This window comes from Mycosarcoma maydis, chromosome 17, assembly GCF_000328475.2.
Source record: "Mycosarcoma maydis chromosome 17, whole genome shotgun sequence".
Classification (NCBI taxonomy): Eukaryota; Fungi; Basidiomycota; class Ustilaginomycetes; order Ustilaginales; genus Mycosarcoma; species Mycosarcoma maydis.
In genome coordinates this window covers 37,726-58,686 of record NC_026494.1, presented here as the reverse complement: position 1 = coordinate 58,686, position 20,961 = coordinate 37,726, and the positions used below count along the sequence as shown (strand labels likewise).

The 20,961-nt window shown below is 57.2% G+C and overlaps 8 protein-coding genes across 8 annotated transcripts; 5 read left to right on the top strand and 3 right to left on the bottom strand.

The window, feature by feature from the left end:
- Positions 1 to 144: 144 nt before the first annotated feature.
- On the top strand, positions 145 to 2,427 carry UMAG_04713 (tRNA splicing endonuclease subunit SEN54; the record flags this gene model as incomplete). Its single annotated transcript, XM_011393299.1, has 1 exon — positions 145 to 2,427. One exon carries the CDS (start codon positions 145 to 147, stop codon positions 2,425 to 2,427), a length of 2,283 nt encoding a protein of 760 aa, XP_011391601.1.
- A 198-nt stretch (positions 2,428 to 2,625) lies between these two features.
- UMAG_04712 (uncharacterized protein) lies at positions 2,626 to 3,687 on the bottom strand (the record flags this gene model as incomplete). The annotated part of the gene is made up of 1 exon (XM_011393298.1): positions 2,626 to 3,687. The coding sequence occupies one exon, from the start codon at positions 3,685 to 3,687 to the stop codon at positions 2,626 to 2,628; it is 1,062 nt and encodes a 353-aa protein (XP_011391600.1).
- A 916-nt stretch (positions 3,688 to 4,603) lies between these two features.
- On the top strand, positions 4,604 to 9,127 carry UMAG_04711 (uncharacterized protein; the record flags this gene model as incomplete). Its single annotated transcript, XM_011393297.1, has 1 exon — positions 4,604 to 9,127. One exon carries the CDS (start codon positions 4,604 to 4,606, stop codon positions 9,125 to 9,127), a length of 4,524 nt encoding a protein of 1,507 aa, XP_011391599.1.
- A 298-nt stretch (positions 9,128 to 9,425) lies between these two features.
- Positions 9,426 to 10,211, bottom strand: UMAG_12280 (uncharacterized protein; the record flags this gene model as incomplete). The annotated part of the gene is made up of 1 exon (XM_011393474.1): positions 9,426 to 10,211. The coding sequence occupies one exon, from the start codon at positions 10,209 to 10,211 to the stop codon at positions 9,426 to 9,428; it is 786 nt and encodes a 261-aa protein (XP_011391776.1).
- Positions 10,212 to 10,776: 565 nt separating this feature from the next.
- On the top strand, positions 10,777 to 12,009 carry UMAG_10673 (uncharacterized protein; the record flags this gene model as incomplete). The annotated part of the gene is made up of 1 exon (XM_011393425.1): positions 10,777 to 12,009. The coding sequence occupies one exon, from the start codon at positions 10,777 to 10,779 to the stop codon at positions 12,007 to 12,009; it is 1,233 nt and encodes a 410-aa protein (XP_011391727.1).
- Positions 12,010 to 12,432: 423 nt separating this feature from the next.
- On the top strand, positions 12,433 to 16,086 carry UMAG_10672 (uncharacterized protein; the record flags this gene model as incomplete). Its single annotated transcript, XM_011393424.1, has 1 exon — positions 12,433 to 16,086. One exon carries the CDS (start codon positions 12,433 to 12,435, stop codon positions 16,084 to 16,086), a length of 3,654 nt encoding a protein of 1,217 aa, XP_011391726.1.
- A 711-nt stretch (positions 16,087 to 16,797) lies between these two features.
- On the top strand, positions 16,798 to 19,299 carry UMAG_04708 (uncharacterized protein; the record flags this gene model as incomplete). The annotated part of the gene is made up of 1 exon (XM_011393296.1): positions 16,798 to 19,299. The coding sequence occupies one exon, from the start codon at positions 16,798 to 16,800 to the stop codon at positions 19,297 to 19,299; it is 2,502 nt and encodes an 833-aa protein (XP_011391598.1).
- A 195-nt stretch (positions 19,300 to 19,494) lies between these two features.
- Positions 19,495 to 20,826, bottom strand: UMAG_04707 (uncharacterized protein; the record flags this gene model as incomplete). Its single annotated transcript, XM_011393295.1, has 1 exon — positions 19,495 to 20,826. One exon carries the CDS (start codon positions 20,824 to 20,826, stop codon positions 19,495 to 19,497), a length of 1,332 nt encoding a protein of 443 aa, XP_011391597.1.
- Positions 20,827 to 20,961: the final 135 nt, after the last annotated feature.

Sequence of the window (20,961 nt, the reverse complement as noted above, 5' to 3'; positions counted from 1 at the left end):
TCATCAGCGTCCGTATTCGTGAATTCACGATTGACGATTTTCGATTCAGGGTCCAACAAAAAAAAAAAAGACAAGAAAACGTCGTTCGCAACTCAACTCTCTACTCAGCTTCACGCAACGACCATCGATTGTCAAGATCCCAACATGGTCATTGCACCCACCACGCCACGTCGGCGCACAACGGCATCATCATCTTTCTCGCCACTGTCACCAACTCTGTCACCCACTTCTGCCAGTCGCACACCCGCTACACCATCGTTCGATGTACAGCAAGACATGGAGGATCCCACCGCAACACCGAGCGCCTACATCCGATCCAACACTGCCAGCTCCTCGAAACCTAGCCCTGTCTCTGAACCGCACGTCGCCGATGACTCAGACGCCGAAGATGAAGCGCCCGACTATCTCCGCCTGCTCTCCACCCTCCATCCTAAATCCAAATCTGCTTCCAACGCATCCGGCATCGTCATCCCCAAGCGAGGCGAGAAAGATTTCGAACCCACCGGTTTCGGTGGTCAATCCAAACTGCTCGAGCGAAGCAGAGAAGCCATGTTCACAGCCGTCTCGGGAGAGCGCAGAGTGGCATATCGCTCGCTCGTGCGAGCCACGTGGGATGCTAGAACGAGGAGGGCGAGATTGTTGGACATACAGGGTAAAATTTTCGAAACCGTGGGGGTGATCCAGAGAGAACAGGTGGTCGACAAAGCTACAGGCAAGTTGGTCACCAAAGCATGGAACGAGCTATTGCCTGAAGAAGCTTTGTTTCTCACCGAAAGAGGCAGTCTGCAGATCTATCACCCAGCCGAAGCGCAGCCGCAGCCGCAGCCGCAGCCGAACGAGGAGGAGCCGGCGCTGGTGCCCATGTCGGTACAACAAGCGTTTGCCGCATTGATGCAGCCTCTGAGCGAGCCAGATTCGACGATACAGCAAGACGAGCCACTGACGAGGGAAGCCTATCTTATCTATGCCCACCTCAAGCGGCTCGGATACGTGGTGCAACGCGCGAGCATCGTAGACGCCATTCGTGCCGCCCCGATCTCGGCTTCTGCGCTCGCCAAGAAGAACACAACCAACCAAACTCAAGCGGCGCAGCAATCTTCGGCAAAAGCCAATCAGCCTGTCAAGCCAAAGAGTATCATTGCGGATCCGCAGCGTCCGATCAAGCTCACCACCATCTTCGACATTTTGCTGTACGCACCACGACGTATAATGCAGCTTGCAGCCGACGGCGTGAGCGCGTTGGTGGATTGGTGGCAGTGGATTTGGCGCAACACCATGGTCAGAATGGGTACGTGGATCGCCGCGCTGGCATGGCGTGCCCGTGGAACGAGTGGAAGAGCGAATGCGACGGCGACGGCGACGGCGCCTGGTCTTGGTCTCGGCCTCGGTCTGGGATTGCACAACCAGCACCAGGATGGACGACGCTTCCTGGGCGAAAAGGGCGCGTGTATCGAGTGGAACACTTACGATGCCGTGTTTAGCTCGTTGCAGATCGTACCCTCTGGACATGACTTTTGGCTCCCTTGCGACTCGACAGGTGATGTTCAAACCGAAACTTGCTCTGCCACCTCGACCATCCGACTCGTGCCTGGGTCGCATTCAAGATCATCCAGGAATGAGCTGAAACCATTCTACTACGCCTGGCGACCGGCGACACTGTATCGCAAATCGCATCCTCCACCGGCCGAGTTCCGGATCGTGATCCTGAATGCACGCACGACGCCTGTACCGTCGGTGTGGGCGTTTGAAACAATGTTTGCGCACATCCCGGTTCCCGGATCGGACCAGGAGCTGGTCGGTGGTGCTTGCTCAAGCACTACAAGTGCCACCGAACAAGGCGGGCAAGGCGTCGAGCGAACGATGAGCGAGCACGAAATTCGAGAGAGGCTCGAGTACGAAAAGCAACTCAAGGCATCCAACCAAGCCAAAAACCGAGCGGCGTACGGCAAATTCAGCCAAGGCAAGCAAAAGTTTCTGCGCGAAAAAGCAGCAGCCAGACAGCAAGCTGCTGAACGAAGAAAGGAGCTTTTGAAAAGCTCGAGTGCGAACGAATGGGCAAAACGGATGCGCCACACAAGCGTATATACGATGCTGGTTCGAATCGCACTGCTCGATTTCACGCCGGTGAAAGCGGTGGCGAGGCTCTTCCGGCATTCGCCCGGCTGCTGGTCGCCCCCCGCACGTGCCAACAGGATGCACGCAGGTGCCAAGTGGAAATCTCGCAACACACCTCGTGAGGGAGGCAACGGAAGAGGCAGCACTGGCAATCCCTTCCCGCCGCTCAAGGCGGGCAGGAGGAGCGTGGTCGTCGCAGTTGTCGACGGCAGTGTCACAACGTTGCTCCGCTTCGGCGAGGCTGAATTTGCTCATTGGTCGCTCTACGGTTTGCCGCACGAGTCGCAGACGCAGAGCCATCACACGCCGTGATTGTCAGTATGACATGGGCAAAATGCTAATCGTAAACGTTGAAAAAACGAACAAACAAACGCTGCTGTTGGTAGACATTGACAGACTGCACTGTTCGGCAATGTCCAAGTTTGGTTTGCTCAAGACCTGTACTGGCAGGGGAAGAGGTGTGAGGGATGGCATCTATGGTTACAGAGAGAAGAAAAAAAAGGTGCCCCTCTACTTTTTCGAGAAGAGATAGTGGCCGACGCCCCACTCATTGCCGCCATTAGTGGCAAAGAACTCGGCACAGGCCAAGTAGAAGATGCGGAACCTGTAGAACGTCTTTTCGCCCTCGATCTCGCTGCTGCCCTTGCTGACGGCGTCTTTTCTGAGCATCTTGATCTGGTCATGCTTGCTTTGATTGGCATCCTGCGTTTTGAGCCAGTGCTCGCACGTCTTTGCATAGTGATTGCCGTTGATCCACCAACTGTCTTGCAGGGTGACGTGCTGTTGGAAGTGCTGGAAGAGGTCAAAGCTGGGCATTGTTCCACCACTGAAGAAGTTCTGCGCCATCCAGCCGTCGTCCTCCTCGAAATGGTACGGCGTGGTGCGGTGGCAAAATATGTGGATAAACAGACGCGATTCCGGACCGTCCTTGAGCCACGAAGCGACCTTTTGGAAGAGAAGAGCATAGTTTTTCATATGTTCAAACATTTCGATGCTGAGAATGCGGTCAAACGAGTTTTCGGCAAACGTGTACGTCTTGACATCACCCGTGTGAACCTCTAGGTTGTTGAAGCCGCGTTCCGCAGCGATCGAGTCGATATAGATCTTTTGAGTGCGCGAATTGGAGAGCGCATAGATACGCGAGTTGGGATACCTTTCGGCCAAGTAGAGCGACAAGGAGCCCCAACCACAACCGAGATCCAAGACGTGCTGACCATCCTTGAGACGCGCCCTTTCGCAGTACGTATTCAGCATGGCTTCCTCGGCCTGATCGAGCGTCTCGTTGCCTGTTTCGTAGAGACAGCAAGAGTACTTTGCACGCTTGCCGAGGCAGCTGAGCATGAAGCTCGTGTCGACCTCGTAGTGCTGCTGGTTGGCTTTGTGCTGCTGGATCGCAATCTCGCGCGTCTTGAGCGAGCGGATGTAGTCCTTTTTCATGCCAATGTGCTTGCCAAAGTCGTCTTCGGGTTTGGCGAGACTGCGGATGCGCTGTGCGTTGAGCATTCGGATGGCGCGACGCAGAACCACGTCGGGCACATAGCCGCGGTCGAGCAGCTCGTAGATCTGGTTCATTCTGCAAAAGGTTCGCGATGCGGCGACTCTCGAAATGCCATCTACCGAAGATGGAGGGTGAAGAGATCACACGCACAGCTTCCCAACAAGCACGGAGTCGTGATTATACGAGAATCAATCGCGAATGCACAAGCAAAGCCAACAAATAACTTAGCAAGCGCCCTCGTCCACGGTCAGACTCATAACCATGCACGATGGTGATTAGCTAACAGCAACCGATCATCCGGCTTACCACGCTGATTCCAAGCCCGTCCGCGGCATCGGAAGCTGCACCTCGAGCTGCACAACGTGCATCAATCAACGCACGATTCTCACCTCGCATACGGCCGAACATCACCAACGACCTAACAGCTTGCCCATACACACACGGCACGTGACACATACTCACGACTGACGCACAAAACTATCACGTAACTAAATCAAGAATGCTTTGCCGCTGCTGCTGAGTATCGGCGGCTTGCAGGCATCGTAATCGCGAATCGTGATTTTGTTATTTCGGGCAATCGTGAATGGCGGTGAACGCTCCGATGAGCAAGCAAAGAGTCACGAGTCTGTGTGTAAATTTATGCGTTCCTGGTTGTGATTCGAGCTTCTGTTTGTGATCATGGATGGTTGTCATCACAGTTACCTTTACCATTCGTGATGTGATTGTATTTGTCATTGTGATCGTGATCATCACCTTTGAAGGCCGAGTCGCATCACTTCCGATCATGCCACACCAGAGCTAGTTTCAACGGCTCAGCGCGGCTTCGGACCAGTACCGAGAGCATCACAATCACGAATCGACCGTTGACAACCTTGACATCCACAGCACAGCCCATCTTGTCGGCGTCACGCGAACAGAAACGTCGGAAAAGGTTGCGTCCACGCTCGGGTGCTCACTCGTCGTTGGCAGCTATCTCTGTCAGTCACAAGGATGAGCTCGCAACGTTTGCCGCAGTCATCGCTGTCGCCAACGCCATCCATTCCTGCTTCGGATCAGCCAGCACAGAGCCAAGCAAACGATCTTGTCGCTGCTAGGCCACCCAAGACCATCACCAAACCCAACCACAACGCGTCACCATCGGTTGCTTCCATTGGCCCACGCAATCGAGCAAGACCACGCACCAACGCCGCCGATCCATCATCCCAGACTGGCTCTACTTGCCACGACATTGATCAAGCAGAGAAGCAACATGGAGCCATTCATCCCTCATCAACCTCATCTACACAACGCGACTTGGACAACGGCAATCCCTATCCCAAACCCAAACCCAAACCCAAGCGTATGCGTATCCCACCTCTCATCACCAGACATGGCAAGCGCTTGGCCAAGCTTGCCGGCTTCGACCCGCTGCCTTGGTACATCAGCTGGATCCCACCATGCTTTACCTGGCCCAAACTCAAACCCGTCATCCGCTCCGCCTTGCTCGCCTGGATCTGTATGCTCATCTTCCTCATCGGTCCATCGGAGCGTGCGCTTGGTAGCGCCTCGTTCCTCGTCCTCGTAGGCTCGTTCATCCAGCCCGCCGAAGCGCCTCTCGCCGCTATCGTCGAGCGCGAGTTCTTCACGCTCGTCTTTGTGTGCGCCGCATGGGCCTGGTCCAACATCGCCATCGCCATCTCGCACGCCGTGCGCAAGAACAAAGTTTCGCAAGCAGATACCGACCTCCAACGTGCATTTCGAGGCGACTACATCGAAGCGAGTCCCAGTATCGTCTGCGCAGTCTTCCTCTCGGTCGGCTCGGCCGTGGTGCTCTACGTCAAGATCCGGTTTGGTCCGAGTCCGTTTCTCTTTGCTAGTGTCCTGAGCTGCATCCTTATGAACATCTGCTTGACCTACGCTCCCCTGTACCCTTTCGCCTTTTACTCGCTAGGCCAGTCGGTCGTCGTGCCACTAGCCGTCAAGGCGGCCATCAACATGATCCTCAGCATCGTCTTCTTCCCCAAGTCGGTCAATTCGCAGTTTGTCGAGCGCCTCGTGGCCGTACTCGTCCCGATTGCCGATGCTTGTGCCGACCAAGTCAAGCTTCTGCAAACCTCGCCTCTCGACACACCCTCTACCAGCGCCGACAATGCGCAAAACGGTAACGACCAGAACACGCGCTCAGCACCGCAAGCCGACAAGCAGGATGGATTTGATTTCGACATGGTCAAACGCAAACTCGCAGCCGCCGAAAGTGGAATGATGCCCATGACCATGGCTTCGCGTCTGCTCACACGCGAGATCTCGTTTGGTCTCGCCAGTGGCGACGATCTCAGGACTTTGGAGCGCCTCTCGCGTTCGCTCATCGCTCCGGCTGATGGATGGTCCTACTACTACTCTTCCATCAAGGCCGACATCCAGTCGGCTCACTTTCCTAAGACGCCCGTACCTTCACGTCTAGCCACACCTGCCATTACGCCCGTCATCACGCCTCGTACATCGCTCGAGCATTCGCATAATCCTTCCGAATCCGGTCATGCCAGTCACAACGCCACCGTCCATCGTCCGAGCCATACTCCCACGCACCACAGAGACAGTCTTCACCAAACCCATTTCTCGCCACACCTGCATCCTCGCTCGCGACCCCATTCGCCCGCTTTAACATCGCTGATTCCGATTCCGATTCCGATTTCCACTGCGCACCCGCCAGCTTCCGCCCCTGCGTCGACGTCCCACAACGACACGATGCACACGCTACCTCCAGCCTCAGGATCGTCGACTCCCTACCGTGAATCGCCCCTGCACAACCAGGCAGTTGCTCACGAATCTTCCAACGCGCGTACCGCCTATCGGCAGCTCGACGAACATCCCTCTGTACAAGCGGGCAACGAACTGACCTCGTCGCGCTTTCGAAAAATGGCTCGCTCGATTGCTGCGGCTTCGCGCAACTCTTCACCTCGACGCTGGATGCACCACGCCCACCATAGCTCATCTGACCTTCGCGAACATCATCACAGCAACGATGGTCGCTATCAACATGCATGGGATCGCTCTAGTCAGCTGCTCCACAATTTTGTGCACAAGCGAGATCCGGCTCCCGTCGCGATTTGGGAGTCGATCCGCTTCGGCAATCTGGAAACTTACCTGCACACGTCGGACTGCAACTACGTGACCGAGATGTTTGCGCAGCTGCTCGGTGAGACTCTGTGCGATCTGCTCGTTGCAAATGCAGAAGCGATCCGGCATATCGTCGCGTGGTTGACACATCTCAACTCGCATCGATACACCTTGTTGCGTGAGCGCTTCCTGCTTTCGCACCAGCAGCGAGCGCAAAAGGGCCGTCGGCAGGCGGAAGAAACTAGCAAGGTGATCGGCGACTTGCAAGCCGAGCTCGACGAATTCCGGCAGTCTGGACGACTGAAAGTATTGGACCCGTACAAGGACGCCTTGAGACACGACGATACGGCTCTTGGCAGCCACGATCTGGCTGCCGAGCTGGACCTGCGCACGGGGCCAGGCGAGATCGGCAAGATTCACCACAGATACCTGTACCAGGTGTGGCTACATCAGTTCCACACGATCAGCTTCACCGAGCGCATCTTGGATCTGCTCCGACAAGTAGAGAGCCTTCAGAAGCAAAGGACGGCTGCACAGCTCTGGTATCCGCTTTGGCCGCGCATCTTTTCGGCCGATCTGTGGCGAACCACGTCGGGCTCCACACACGACGACGACGAGCCGGACGACGAACCGGACCATATCCCGGACATCACCAGTGATACCCCCGTCGCTTCCCGACAGCGCAGCCGCAGCGGCGAGGCAGCCGTCGAGGCAGCCTCGTCCACCGACGTCAACAGCAAAGCCCAAGACGAACCGCGTCTAGCTCGAAACCGCGCCGAAGCACACGCGCATTTCTCTCAAGACAAGCACGACACTTGCACCGCCAATCACGTCGTGCCACACGAGCCTATCGTCGATCTCGGCGCCACACGCGCTCGCGATCCCGATGCGCTTGACCCGGAAGGCTTGTTGCAAGTAGTCGGACACACCATCTACTTTTGCACACGCCGCGCGTTGCACGGCAACACGCTGTTTGGCGTCAAGGCTGCCGTCCTGATTGCGCTCGTATCTCTGCCTGCATACATGAAGTCGTCGGCAGGATGGTGCTACGAGAACCGTGCCATCTGGGCCATCTTTATGGCGCAACTCACCCTGGCACGCTTTCGAGGCGAGACCGCATTCGCTCTGTTGTCGCGCATCCTCGCTACCGTGATCGGTGCTGTGTTTGCGCTCATTATCTGGTACCTTTCCACGGGCAATGGACGCGGCAATGCATACGCGCTCGGTGGCGTAACCGCAGTAGCGTTTCCGATGCTCATGATGTTCAGGATCTACTTTCCCGGCCCACCCATCACGCCCATCATTGCATCTGTGACGACCGCGCTCATCGTCGGGTACAGCTGGAAGGACGTGAGCAACCCAACGCCCGGCTCGCCTGGTTTTGGATGGGACACGACGTGGAGGAGGTTTGTAACCGTTACCATTGGCGTATCGGCGGCTTACATCTTTAGCTACCTGCCGCCGAGTTCGACGTTGAGGCAGTATCAGCGACTTTCTCATGCGGCAACGATTGCCGAGCTGGGCAAGATTTACTGCGCGGTAGTGGGCATTGCCAGTCATCCGCATCGACAGCAAGAGCCAGAGCCCGAGCCCGAGCCCGAGCCCGAGCCCGAGCCAGAGCAACAGCGAGAGCAGACCTTGTCGACGAGTGGCGTGGCCAAGATGACGCCGTCTGCGCCGGGATCACATCGAGCCTCGGTGGATCAGACCAAAGGCGATGCAGCCAAGAACGAGGCGGAAGTGTGGCAGCGGGCGCTGCCGGAACATGGCGAGGCCCAAGTGCTGATGAATGTGCATCCTTCGTCCGAGCTGGTTCGGAAACGCATCATTGCGGTTCGAGCCAAGCTGCGTCGACTGTCGATGATTTCGGTCAACGTGTCGTACGAGTTTTCGCTGCGCGGTCGATGGCCATCTGCGCGGTACGGCGAGCTGTTTGAGGTGCAGATGCAGATCTCCAAGCTTCTGTCGCACTGCCTGGCGATCTTTGAGCGGCTAGGAGCGGCGTACTCGATCGCGCTGCTGCGACGGACGCGCTTTCTGGATCCTCGATTCTTGGGCGATGTAGTGAGCGTGATCAGCATGTGTTCCACAGCTCTCAAGACCGGCGAGCCGCTACCGCAGGTGACCGCGTGTCCGCTCGTAGATCGATTCCTAGATACCCCGCACGGCTTCAACATCGCCCAAGAGACCGGCTCGCGCGCCATCGACGAGATGCTCGCCACTCTCCCTGCCAAAATCACGCTGGCAACGCTCCAGGATGCAGAGTACATGACGTTCAGTGTCGGCGTCGCCACGCTGTTCGGCTTGGTCGTCAGGATCGACAAGCTGTGCGTCGCGGTCAAGCAGCTGGTCGGCGAGAGCTATGCGGTGCCTGTGGATGTGTATGGCATGTTGGGCCGCAGGATGGGCCATGATTGATGTTTTCACGAGACCATCACCCACGACCCATGTATGACGAATGCATGACGAATGTGAATGGATATGTATGCTTGGACGGTGTGAGTCTGCAATGTACAGAGATGCGATCGGGTGCGCAAGCGGTTCAGTCGAGGTGCATGTCGGATCGACTGTCGTAGATGGTCGAAGCATGCGGCGGGTGGAGGCGTTGACGTTTGCTCGCGACGTCCAAGTTGTCATGCTCACTTTTCTGTCGAGTGTGAATCACGAATGTGGAGCGCGAACACGGATCGGTCAACAAGGCAGGCGCTATGTGGGATCACTGGAGGGTTGGGCGGATGGAGGACTTACTGACAATATTTTTGAGCCACTTGGGTACGGGTTTTGACGGTGGAGTGTGGACAGAAGTGGAGTTGGAGTTGGAGTGTGGGTTGAGTTGTGTGGACGGTGGCGAGGTTGGGGATGATGGAAGGGGTAGTGGTTGTGCGGCGGAAGTGAGGTCGCTTCTCAAGGGGGCGGGTAGGGCGTTGGAGTTCAAGTGCGGATCGTCCCACTTTAAGTTTACGACGGCGCTAGGGATCAAGCCGAGATCTCTGAGCGTCTTGCGTTTGAGGCTGGGATCGGATTTCTTGTACTCGATGCGAGGAGGCGAAGTGTAGATGACGACGCCTTTGTGCTTGACGGTTTCATCGAGCGAGTCAAGCAGGACCGCATAGACAGCGTCGATCGTGTCTGTTTCGCTGAACGTCGATTCGATCATTGTTCGATCACTGAAACGAATGCGGATACGTATAGACGCGTATGTGCGGTTGCGCGACGAGTTGAGACCAAGTCGTGATTCCTCGCGCTCGCGAAGCGCGCGTGTCAGCAACGGCGCATCCGGCCCAGCTCGAAGCAGAGGTGACGAGCGAAACGCATGCGATAGCTCCGCCGCCGTCGGCTTCAAATCGTCTTCCGAAGGCGCGGGATAGAGTGTGAGTGTGTTGCTGCTGGTGGACGAGGTGGGCGGAAGAAACACTCGGATCTCTCGACCACCAGCAAACGCAACGTTGGAGCTCGTGGTAGACGCCGAGGCGTGAACAGTGTCCTGGTTGGTGCAAGTCATTACTGGTGCAATACCGAGGATAGCTTGTACGTGGATAAAGTCGTGCGAGGACGTAGAGTGACAGGAATCGTAAATGCTTGTCGGGAGAGGTGTGTAGAGCGTCAATCGTCAATCACGAATCATGAATGCTGACCAAGCCAAAAAGTGAAAGAGCAACCAACAACAGCCGTGCGCGAACCACGAACACGTCAGCGAGCGCAGTCACAAAGCACACTCGCCAGACACTCACGACTACGCACCAGTTGTGAGTCACTGAGTCACACACACTCACGACTCGTGACTCTGACTGGTGAGTGTGAGCGTAGACTGCAAGCGTGAAGGCGTGAGGTGCAAAATTCACGATTCGTGAATGGCATACATGTTAGAGCGCAAATGTCTATCTTGGCCTGTCGAGGCAAAATCACGAATCCGTGATCGTGATGATCCAAGATTCACAATTCTGGATTCACGATTCGTGATTCACGATGCTGTGGATACATAGCCGGTTGGCCTCACTCGACCATCTCACCGTTTCGACCGTCCAGCTGCATGGACGACGCTGGTACGCACGCGGTAGCGCCTCAAGATGAGCGTCAACATGTGCGGGTACGTGTTGGTCCGTGCGACCGAAGCGCAAGACCTCATCGCTACCGAACGCGAATGGGTCGAGTGGGGCCAACCGCTGTTGACCAAAGAGCAGTTTATCATGCGTGAACAAGACGTGCTTGGCACCACCGACTTTAGCAAGCAACGCAGACAAAGATGGGTTCTCGTGCCGGCCGACGATACGACGACGTTGGATTTCCTGTGTGCGTGCGAAACGTATCGGCGACCGATTCTGCTCAAACTACGTGCACAAGACCACGTGCAGAGCGCCATGGCGTACAGCATCTGTTCCGTGTTTGTTCCACCGGCCAAACGGCGCAATGGATATGCGCAAAAGATGATGTCGCTCATGCAGCACCAGCTGAACCCGCGGCCAAAGATCCCCCAGCTGCGGGCCACCAAGCTAGACCAAGATCTCGTCCAGGTGTTCCAGCCGCACGAGGCGGACCGGCACCGAGCCGATGCGACGTGCTCCTTTCTCTACAGCGATGTGGGCGAGTACTACTCCAAGTTTGGATGGCAGGTGGTCGGCAACCGTCACGTCGAGTGGAAGCCGCTCTCGAAGGACGAAGCGTACGCCCCACCTGCGCAACGAGCGAGATGGTTGTCAGCGGACCAACTCAAAGAGCTCGGCCGCATCGATCGACAATACCTGCTGTCTCAACTCGAGCAACGCTCCGACACGCACATCAGGTTCTGCATTGACGATCCAGACGCCACATCCTGGCGATGGCTCATCCAACGCTCTCAGTTCTACGCCACCACACTTTTGCCCGCCTCGGCACCCAAACCGAGCTACTTTGGGCTCATCTTGCCCTCGCCCACAGCTGAAGACAGCCAGCCATCATACGCAGTGTGGATGTTTGACTTTGTTGCACACAAACTCGCCGTACTGCGTCTGCGCTTTACCAGTGCAGCCGCATTCGAACAGCTGCTCGGCGCGCTAAGGCACCAGGCAGCGCAGTTTGGCATGCACAAGTGCGTTGCCTGGAACGTCGATCTGGCCAGCTTGGGCGTCGAGCTAAACGCTCAAGATCACGCGCAACTCGAGAGAGGCGAGAGCGTCGAACGGTTTCACGACGAGCTTCGTGGCGGCGCAGTGGTCGAGAGGAGCGGCAACGGTGCCAGCCTGCCGGCACTATCATGGTATGCCGATAGAAAGCCAGGTGACAAACTTGAATGGGTCTGCAACGAGTACGGCTGGTGGTGCTAATCACCAATCCATTGATTGGTGATTCCATACCAACACAGATCTCGAGACAATCGTCAACAATGCTCTGTTTCCCAGTCGCACCAATCAAAGCACTATGAGCCGTGTTACTCTTACAAAACATGGTCAGTAGATCAAGTCGTTAGTGGTGTTGCGTGTCAGAGTTGGGAGTCACGAGTCACGAGTCACGAGTGTTGTTGTTTTCGACTCGTGTCTCACTCGCGTGTCACTTTTGTGTTTGTAGTAAGTTGACTTGATTTAATTTCTCCTGAGGCGTGTCAAGCATCGCCAACACTTTGTGCTTCCATCGTGCAAATGAAGCTCACTGCTTGGCTGCTTGTTGGCTCTCACACTCTCACTCCTCAACTCGATCACACCGTGTCCCATCTTGATCCTACCACCGACCCGTCTCGAACCTACTCCACCATGTTGGCCGCGACTCTGTCGCGTTCACCCTCGCCAAAGCGAAAGCCACAACCGCTACAACAACAACAACAGCAGCAACAGCAGCAGCAGCGCGGGGGTGGCAGTCTGTCGTCTCCCAAGTTCTCCTTCCGTGCCGCGTTTGGCCAGCAAAAGGCTACTAAGCTCGCTTCCAAGACTGCTCCAGCGAATGCGAGTAATGGCGCACTTGCACATGCTCATGTACAGCAGCCGGCTGTTGAGCCAGCCAGCGTCCCTCGACCGATCCGTGCCATCGTCACGAGCAGCATCCCTTCGCTCAATCACAAAGGGCGCCTGGTATCCGCTTCGAACCAGTACCAACGTCGAGCTGCACAGACGAGTCCAGACGCCACGCGCGCTTCGTCCTCGCTCGGAAAGCGACCCATGGACGAAGCTCCCATCGCCACTCAAGTGCCAGATGGCAGCGCAATGAGCGACTTTGGTCCAATCATTCGCAACTCAGCTTCCACCACCGCGATGGCTCCTTTACGCGCAAATGCTCCCACATCCACATCCGCATCCATTCGCACCCGCACCACAACATCAAAGCTTCCCGGCCCTCCCTCCGTTCGAGCACAGTGGAGAAGCGCAGTCGCACCCACCAAATCGCTCCCTTCCCCATCCCCATCCTCCAAGCCTCCTCGTACCAAGATCGCACGCTCGGACAGCGTAGCCGAAGTACACGCTGCAAGCGTCCACACCACACCCAACACCACTACCACCTCGCCCTCTCCCGCATCGGCGCGCTCCGCAACCACGATCGCGTCCAGCTTGGGAAGCATACGCAACCGCACCATCAGCGCTTCCGCCGGACGCGCCGCTCCCACACAACAACAACAACAGCAGAAGCAGCAGCAGCAAAGGCCCAAGATCGGTACGTTGCCAAAGCCAAAGTTCAAAACCGCGTCTGTCAAGACGCTACTGGACGAAAAGCCGATCCGGGGGCTCAGACCGGCTTTGTTGGCAGGTATTGGGGATCTTCAGGCTCATGACTCGCAATCGGACGGTGAGCAAGACGACGATGATGATGACGATGATGATGACGATGACGATGACGATGACGATGATGATGATGACGACGACGACGACGATCAGTGTGACCTAGAAGGGCCCGACGTCTCGAGGATTCGCACGAGACGCGTAGCAAGTCAGCCGACGCATGACGCAGCAGCGGTGCACCTGGCCGACTCGACACTGTCAAAGAGGCTTCCTCCTGCATCGTCGATCTCAAACGCTTCCAGAATTCCAAGTGCTGGAAGCACTCATGCACCACGAGCTACGCGTCGAACTGAGCGACCCTCATTGGGCAGCAACGTCAGTGCGTCTGCGACCAACGAAAAGGAAAACATCTCGGTGCGTCCACCTTCACAACCGAATGCAGCCACCAAGCGGTACAGCACGGGCGCTTTATCTGTAGCACGCGCTCGAGCACGGTCGAGCCTGGCGCTAGCTGTATCACAACCCACTCCTCAAGCCAAAGTCGCCAGTGTGTCACAGACGTCCACCGAGGCGTACAATGTCGTCGAAACGGTCAGTGTCGAAGCGGTACAGCCAGTCGAAAGCGCGCCTAGGTCGTCGATCAAGACGTCCTCGCTCGCTGCGCTCCGCTCGCACGGCGTACAGACCGAATCGACCAAGCCGCGCTCGAGCACCGAATCCGCCCTGGCTTCAGTCTCGAGCAGGCTCGACAGACTCGACAGACTCGAACTCGGCATCAAAGCTTCCATCGTCCAGGCCAACCGCGTGCATCCCTCGCTCCTTGCGCTTCAGGCGGCCAAAGCCACGCACCACGAACCCATCAGCACACCAGAGGCACTCATCAAGGCGAAAAAGAGGCTCAGTGGCGCGCTCCTCTCTTCGTCTTGCTCGTCTAACCTCAGCGCTGGTGCATCGACCGCCTCGCCCTCGGAACGTACGAGCCTTGCAAGGTCGACCTCGCTCCATAGATTCGGATCGCTCGCAAAAGTGCAGCACACACCGCGCGATGGCACAAAGCACACACGCCCAGCGCACGCAATCCAAGGCGCGGCATTGACGCCATCCTCCTCGACGGTTTTGCCGCGGTCGGGATCCAGGTCGCCCATCAAGTCTTCCCTTTTGCTCTTCCCGGTCACGGCCAACCAAGAGCCGACGAGCAACGCCCCCCCCTTGCCCAGTCGGAAGCCCGTCTGCATCGGTGTCAAGCATCCGCACCAGAGCGCACGCAATCGCGTACTGTCGTCGAGCGAAATCGATGCTAGCCTGCTCGCCAGTCTCAGGGTGGTTGCACAGAAAGCTAACCTCTCGGTGGTTGATTTGATGGACGATGAAAAGCAACAGCGCCAGCAGAAGCAGGGTGATTACGAATGTTGCGAGATCGAGATCCAGTGCGAGTGCGAGTGCGAGTGCAAGCCAGAGCCAGAGCCAGAGCCAGAGCCACTGTCGTTGGGTGCGGCCTCGACGCAGACGAGACGGCAGAGACGGGCGTCGGAAGAGCTCGAGGCTTTGGCGCGTGATGTGTCGGTGGAGCTCATGGCGTTGGACTTGGCTGTTGCATCTCCCGTGTCAGACATGAGCATGCTTCGATCGCCCGTGCTGCGCCATGGTGTGTGTCTGGATACCCCACCGAGCGCGCTTGGCGCCACGACGGCAGCAAGCGCGTCGATCGGCGATACTCGACGCAGCAACCATCCTGACCAGACGGAAAACGACGAGGCCAACGCCAACACGCATGACGACACCACCGATTCGTGGTGCGCATCGCCATCGCTTCGAGCGGCTACCGCTGCTACACGTCTTGCTCGTCGTCCCAACGTCGCACCCAACCAGACCACCGAGACGCCCGAGCCACCACGAGCGTACCGAGACGGTGGCTCGATTCCATCCACGCCATTCGGCGCGGCTGCGTCGCCGCCTGCCTTGACACCACCTCGAAGCGTAGCCGGCCGCGCTCGTTCGACCGCCATGTCGGCCAAGACGCGCTTGCGACTCAAATCGGCACTCAGAGAATCGCTCGGTCTGGAAGCACACCTGGCTGCGGTCAAGCACGCTTCGGACTCAGGAAGCGCTACTGACGACAGTTCTGTCTTCTTGCACAAGCTCGACCAGGGACATGCCAACGAGCGCACAGTAGCGGACGCCGGTGAGCTGCGCAAGAGCATCAGCGCCATGCTGCTGAGCGAAGACGAGCGCGGCCTGGACGAGTTGGTCAGTGCAGTTGCACGGATCAGACTGCAAGATTTGGCGCCGGAGCAAGCATCGACGACCGAGACGTGTACTGGCGAAAGCGTGTGTGCGCCAGCGTCGGAGCAAGTGCAAGTGCAAGTGGAGCTCTCGGCAGCGCTGTCGGAGCTCACCATGCTGCGCACACAGCTGGAGCAGTCGCGCACACATTCCTCGCAGCTGGAAGCGCAACTTGCGCTGCACGCCGCCTCTACCGCGCGCACAGCGCGCACACAGCTGATGCTGCAAACTCAGCTTGGCACAATCCAAACCGACCTCGCTCGCGTCGAGTGCAACAAGGCACACACCGCGTGGGCGAGAGCGAGGGCGGAAGCGCTCGCCGAACTGCACGACGTCAGAGTACAGCACGATGCCATGCTCGTACTCGACGCTCAGATGCGCATGTGGCAGCGCATCATAACGCTGATCTCATAAACGCACAAATCCATGTCATGCCGAAAATCAAGTGCAAACTGCTAAACAGCTCTGCGCTCTGGTCTCACTGTCACTGTGTACAGCGATCAGTTGCGTTCAATTGCGACACGATGGACTCCAACACATGCTGTAATATCAACCTTGTCATTCGAGCTGCAAGGTGAATGCTGCCGAGTAGCGTTGGGTGGGCTGCTGACAAGAGATGGGCGCGGTGGCTGAACCGGTTGGCGCACGTCGGTTTCGCTAACGATACATGCGACAGCACCGAGCGCGTTGCGTTGGCCTTTGGCCGTTGGCAACCGCTTCATCTGCTGTATTGATTCACCCACCGACTGCAACGGTCTGTGGGATGGTTGCAAGGCGTCTGTGCTTCATTGCGCGCCCACACGCGCGCTGGCTTGCCAGTCGTGCGTTTGCTCACCAACGTGGGTGGGTAACAATCGTGAATCGCTGTTGACGCTCGGCTTGCGCTCCAGCATCGCTCCAGCGGCGCACCTGATGCGTCCGACTGTCTAGCGCTGTGTTGTTTCGTGCTCAACGAGACCTTATAAAGCGACTCGCTCGCTCTGTTGCTGCTTCCGTACCCACATCCCCTGTGCATCGATCAAGTGTCTCGCTCTGTTTTCATCGTTACCATCGACAGGTGTTCGCTTTGATAGATAGCTTGGCGAAATTCGACGCGCCTGGTACGTTTGACTGTGCTCGTCTACGATGCATCGCTGGTCAAGCTGGCGATTAGGCGCACCGCTGTTTGCGCTGCTGGCGACGTTGATCGTCGTCCCGCTCGGCTCGGCCTTCACTGATCCTTACGACATCTTGCACCATGTCGGCACCACGAGCTTTCTGCCCGAGTACTACCAGCCGGACACGGACGAGATCTGCATCCGCAATGGCATCCGTAACGTTGCTTGCAGTGCCGACAACTTTCGGCTGGTCAAGCTCGACTCTGTGACGCGTGCCAATCTGCATCAACTGATTGCACAAAAACAGAACGAGCCGAGCATGATGCAGTTGGCCGTATACGTGATGCTGGTCGATCTGGAGCGGAACATGCACCATGGCTGGCAGGTTGGACAAAGTACGGCACAACAGGCTCGCGCGACGATAAACGACCAAGTGCAGATGCATTTGGGTTTGGCGGTAAGCCAGAGTGACATGGATCCCAGCATCGACGGACCGGGCGCGGCAAAACGATTGGGCGCTCCTCCTGTAACAGCGCAAGAGGAATCCTGCTACAAACGTTGGTTGCAGAGAAACAAGTTTGCCACTGCCGACGTGGATACCGCACTCAACGAGCTCTACGTTCGACACGTCACCATCACCCAGGATAAGAAGCGATGGGACATACAAAGCACCACCGGCTGCACCGAAAATACGCTGCTCAAACGCGACACTGGTGACCGAGTTGATGCTGTCGTGGACGATGACATGAATGTCTATCATCCGGTCTTGGGAACGCATAACCAAGATCCTTGGGCCAAGTGGCGCGAATTCGATGCTCGACATGAATTTCTTCCGAGCGGCGAATTCGGACATCGCAAACGCTCGATCCAAAGGCGTGAAAACTGCGTGGGTGGACATCGTCATCGGAAGCGCGGGGGTAGAGCGGAACAGCAAGGCGCTGATGCGTCTGTACCGTTGGCGAGCGGCGTGGACTATGCGATCAACATGCCCTCTGCGCCGACGCCGGGTGGGGTGGGTGCTGGCGTGGTCGGCGATGCTGGCTTGGGCGGATCGCGCATCTCGAGCCAACCGCACGGGTTCGCTGCGCAAGTCACCGGCGGAGGCTCGACTGCAGCTGTGGTACCCAAAGACGTCAACGAGCTCGTGCAACTGCTTTCGGACGCTCAACCTCGCGTGATCCACCTAGACAAAGTGTACGACCTGCGCACCACCGAAGGCATCTGCACCAACTGTCGCGGCTGCATTCCAGATTCATACGTCAAGTGCCCCGACAAAGGCCAGCTGGCGATCGACAACGGCCAAGGCTGGTGCAAAGACAAACGCGCCACAGCCGTCACCTACGACAAAGCCGGCCTCACTCCCATCACGGTATCGTCCAACAAGTCCGTCATCGGCATCACGTCCAACGCCGCGATCCGCGGCAAAGGCTTGCGCATCGCACATCACCAAAACGTGATCCTCCACAATTTCCGCATCGACGAGATCAATCCACAGTACATCTGGGGCGGAGACGGCATCACCCTCTACGACACCGACCTCATCTGGATCGACCGCATTACATTTGCACACATCGGTCGACAGTTTATCGTCACCGGCTACGAATCTGCAGGCCGCGTGACTATTTCGAATTGTCTATTTGACGGCGCTACCAAGTGGTCGGCTACCTGTGATGGTTCGCACTACTGGACTGTTCTCGGCTACGGATCGGGCGACAAGGTGACGTTCTCGTCGAATGTGATGAGCAACTGTTCTGGCCGATCGCCACGAATTGCGAGCCCGGACGCCAACGGTCAACAGCCAGCCGTGTGGCACATTGTCAACACCATTTTCGACCACAACACCGGCCACTCGCTCGATATGGGTCCCGGTGTCTCGGCGCTGATCGAAGGCAATGTGTTCAACGATGTCGCACAGACCAGCCTGCACGAGGCTACTCCTGGCAAAGCGTTCGCGCCCAGTGACCAGCCAGTCTGCAACCAGTGCAAAGGTCCATTGGGTAGAAACTGCCAGCCCAACGCTTACAAGAACGCCAACCCGGTCCCCAGCACCAGCAACCCAGCAGACGTGCTCAAGGATGTGGCCAAAGAAAAGGTCAGCGGCGCCATGTCGCCACGCCAGGTCATCGAGAGTGTCAGCAAGAGCGCCGGTGCGGCCGGCGCAGCCGCCGTCATCGGCGCTTCCAGTCCAGATGCTAGCCCCGGCGCTAGTGGCGATGCAAAGCTGAGCTACGCCGCAGCTTTGTCTGCTCCACAGCAACCTCCTTCTGCCGGCCAAGGAAAAGCCGCCGCTGTCAGTCCAGATATCAAGAAGCAGCAGGAGGAGGAGCAGAACAAGAAGCAGCAGGAGCAAGAGCAGAACAAGAAGCAGCAGGAGGAGGAGCAGAACAAGAAGCAGCAGGAGCAAGAGCAGAACAAGAAACACGACCAACAGAAGCAGCGCGAAAAGAAGCAACAGGAGGACGAGAAGAAGCAGCAACAGCAGAAGCCGCCTTCACCTCCTGCACCGCCGTCGCCACCATCACCAAAGTAGCACGTCTGTACCCCGTTTTGATCCGCATCCCAGTCATACATCCCGCATCCTTTCGTCGTTGATTGCATCTTGTTTCGGATCGCCACATCCTTGATTGCATCTTGTTTCGAATGGACAAATGAATCTGACCGCGATTGTCAACGTAGCGAGGTTATCGTCTCTTGCTGGTCGAATCTGCAAAAGTGCGAGAGTGAGCTATGCGAGATGCTCGTGATCGAAGATGGCCACTTTTGGCTGAAAGGCGGTGCTCTTCGAGATAAGACCTCGATTCATTGTGCTGGCCGCCAAGGGAAAGTATGCGTTGCCCTGACGGTCTAGTAAGATGGCACCTCCCACGCCCTGTTCGGAGCCATAGAGGTGGACAAGCTCGTCCATGGCTGTTTCGATAGCTTGGTCGAATGGCACGTCGGCGTACTTGATGCGATGTGCTAGCGAAGAAGCAAAGTTGGTGCGAAGGAAGAAATCGCCATCACCTGTACCTGAGATTGCGATTCCCCGCAGCCCATTGTCAGCCGAGCTGTTAGAATTTGGCAAAATGCAGCGCAGCAGACGTTGCAAAAGTGGCGCTGTGCTACATCTGCGGCGAGGGTGGGCACGTGAAGTGGACCAGCAATCGGCCCAGAACCCGGATCCAACCGAGGGCGTATCACCAATACGTCCCGGATACTTGTTCGTCTTGCCACCCGTCGAGGTAGCAACGGAAAGATGACCGTTGGAATCGAGGGCAACCGCTCCAACGGTGCCTTGTGGGAGCAAGTCGGTGAGATGCGCGTAGCGGTCAAAGATGGACTGGTCTTGGTGCTCGGGTTCGGATTCGAGTTCGGGCTCAGACTCGGCTTCGGACGGAATATTGGCTTGAATTGCGGCTGTCGAGTGCGAGTAAGCTGGCGGATTGTGCTGCACATCTTGACGGTCCATGTCATCGTTGTCGTGGAAGCTCTGCGTATGATGAGCGACGAGTTCGGCAAGCTTGTCAAGCTTGGGATCAAGTGCTCTTTTGTGCTCGAGCCATCTTCTCTTGGTCCAATAGTAGCCTGTGCTGACGCGTTGGGTGCCAAGGTGCCAACCTGCCTTCTCTGCTGATTCTCCCGAGTAGAAGGCGTGCCCTCCGAGCAGCGTGTTGTTTTCGAGCAACACCTTGGACAGCAAGATCGGATTTTTGGTCCTGCGCACGCCTGTTACTGCGACCGTGTTGGAGTGAAAACCGGGTTGTGTGGTCATCAACGAGCTCTCGCATACCGTGTGTCCAGCTAGGTCGAATACGGCGCCTTTGGCGGCGTTGAAGAGAGGCGAATCCTCGAGCTGCGAGACTGCATCACAGACCGCTTCGAGCGACGTCGGATGGCGGTGCTCGTAGGTGGTCGAGAGAACGGTGCGCAGTCGTTGACGGTAAGCAGCGATGAGGTCGGCAGGCATGTTCGGTGTGGTCGTGCCTCCAGCTCCACCGTGGATCGCCAGCGCGACTATGTGTGATGTGACATGGCGCTGCTCCACATCTCGGGATGCGTTGCAGTCGCGAGCTGCCATTGTGACTCAAAAGTCACGTTGAGCTCGAGTACGGACGTAGCTTGCGGACGAGCGAGTGGAAAGAAGCTTTGTTCGAGATCGAGTTGGCAAATGCCCGGACTGGTACAGTCACGGGTCGTGCAGCCCCAAGAGAAT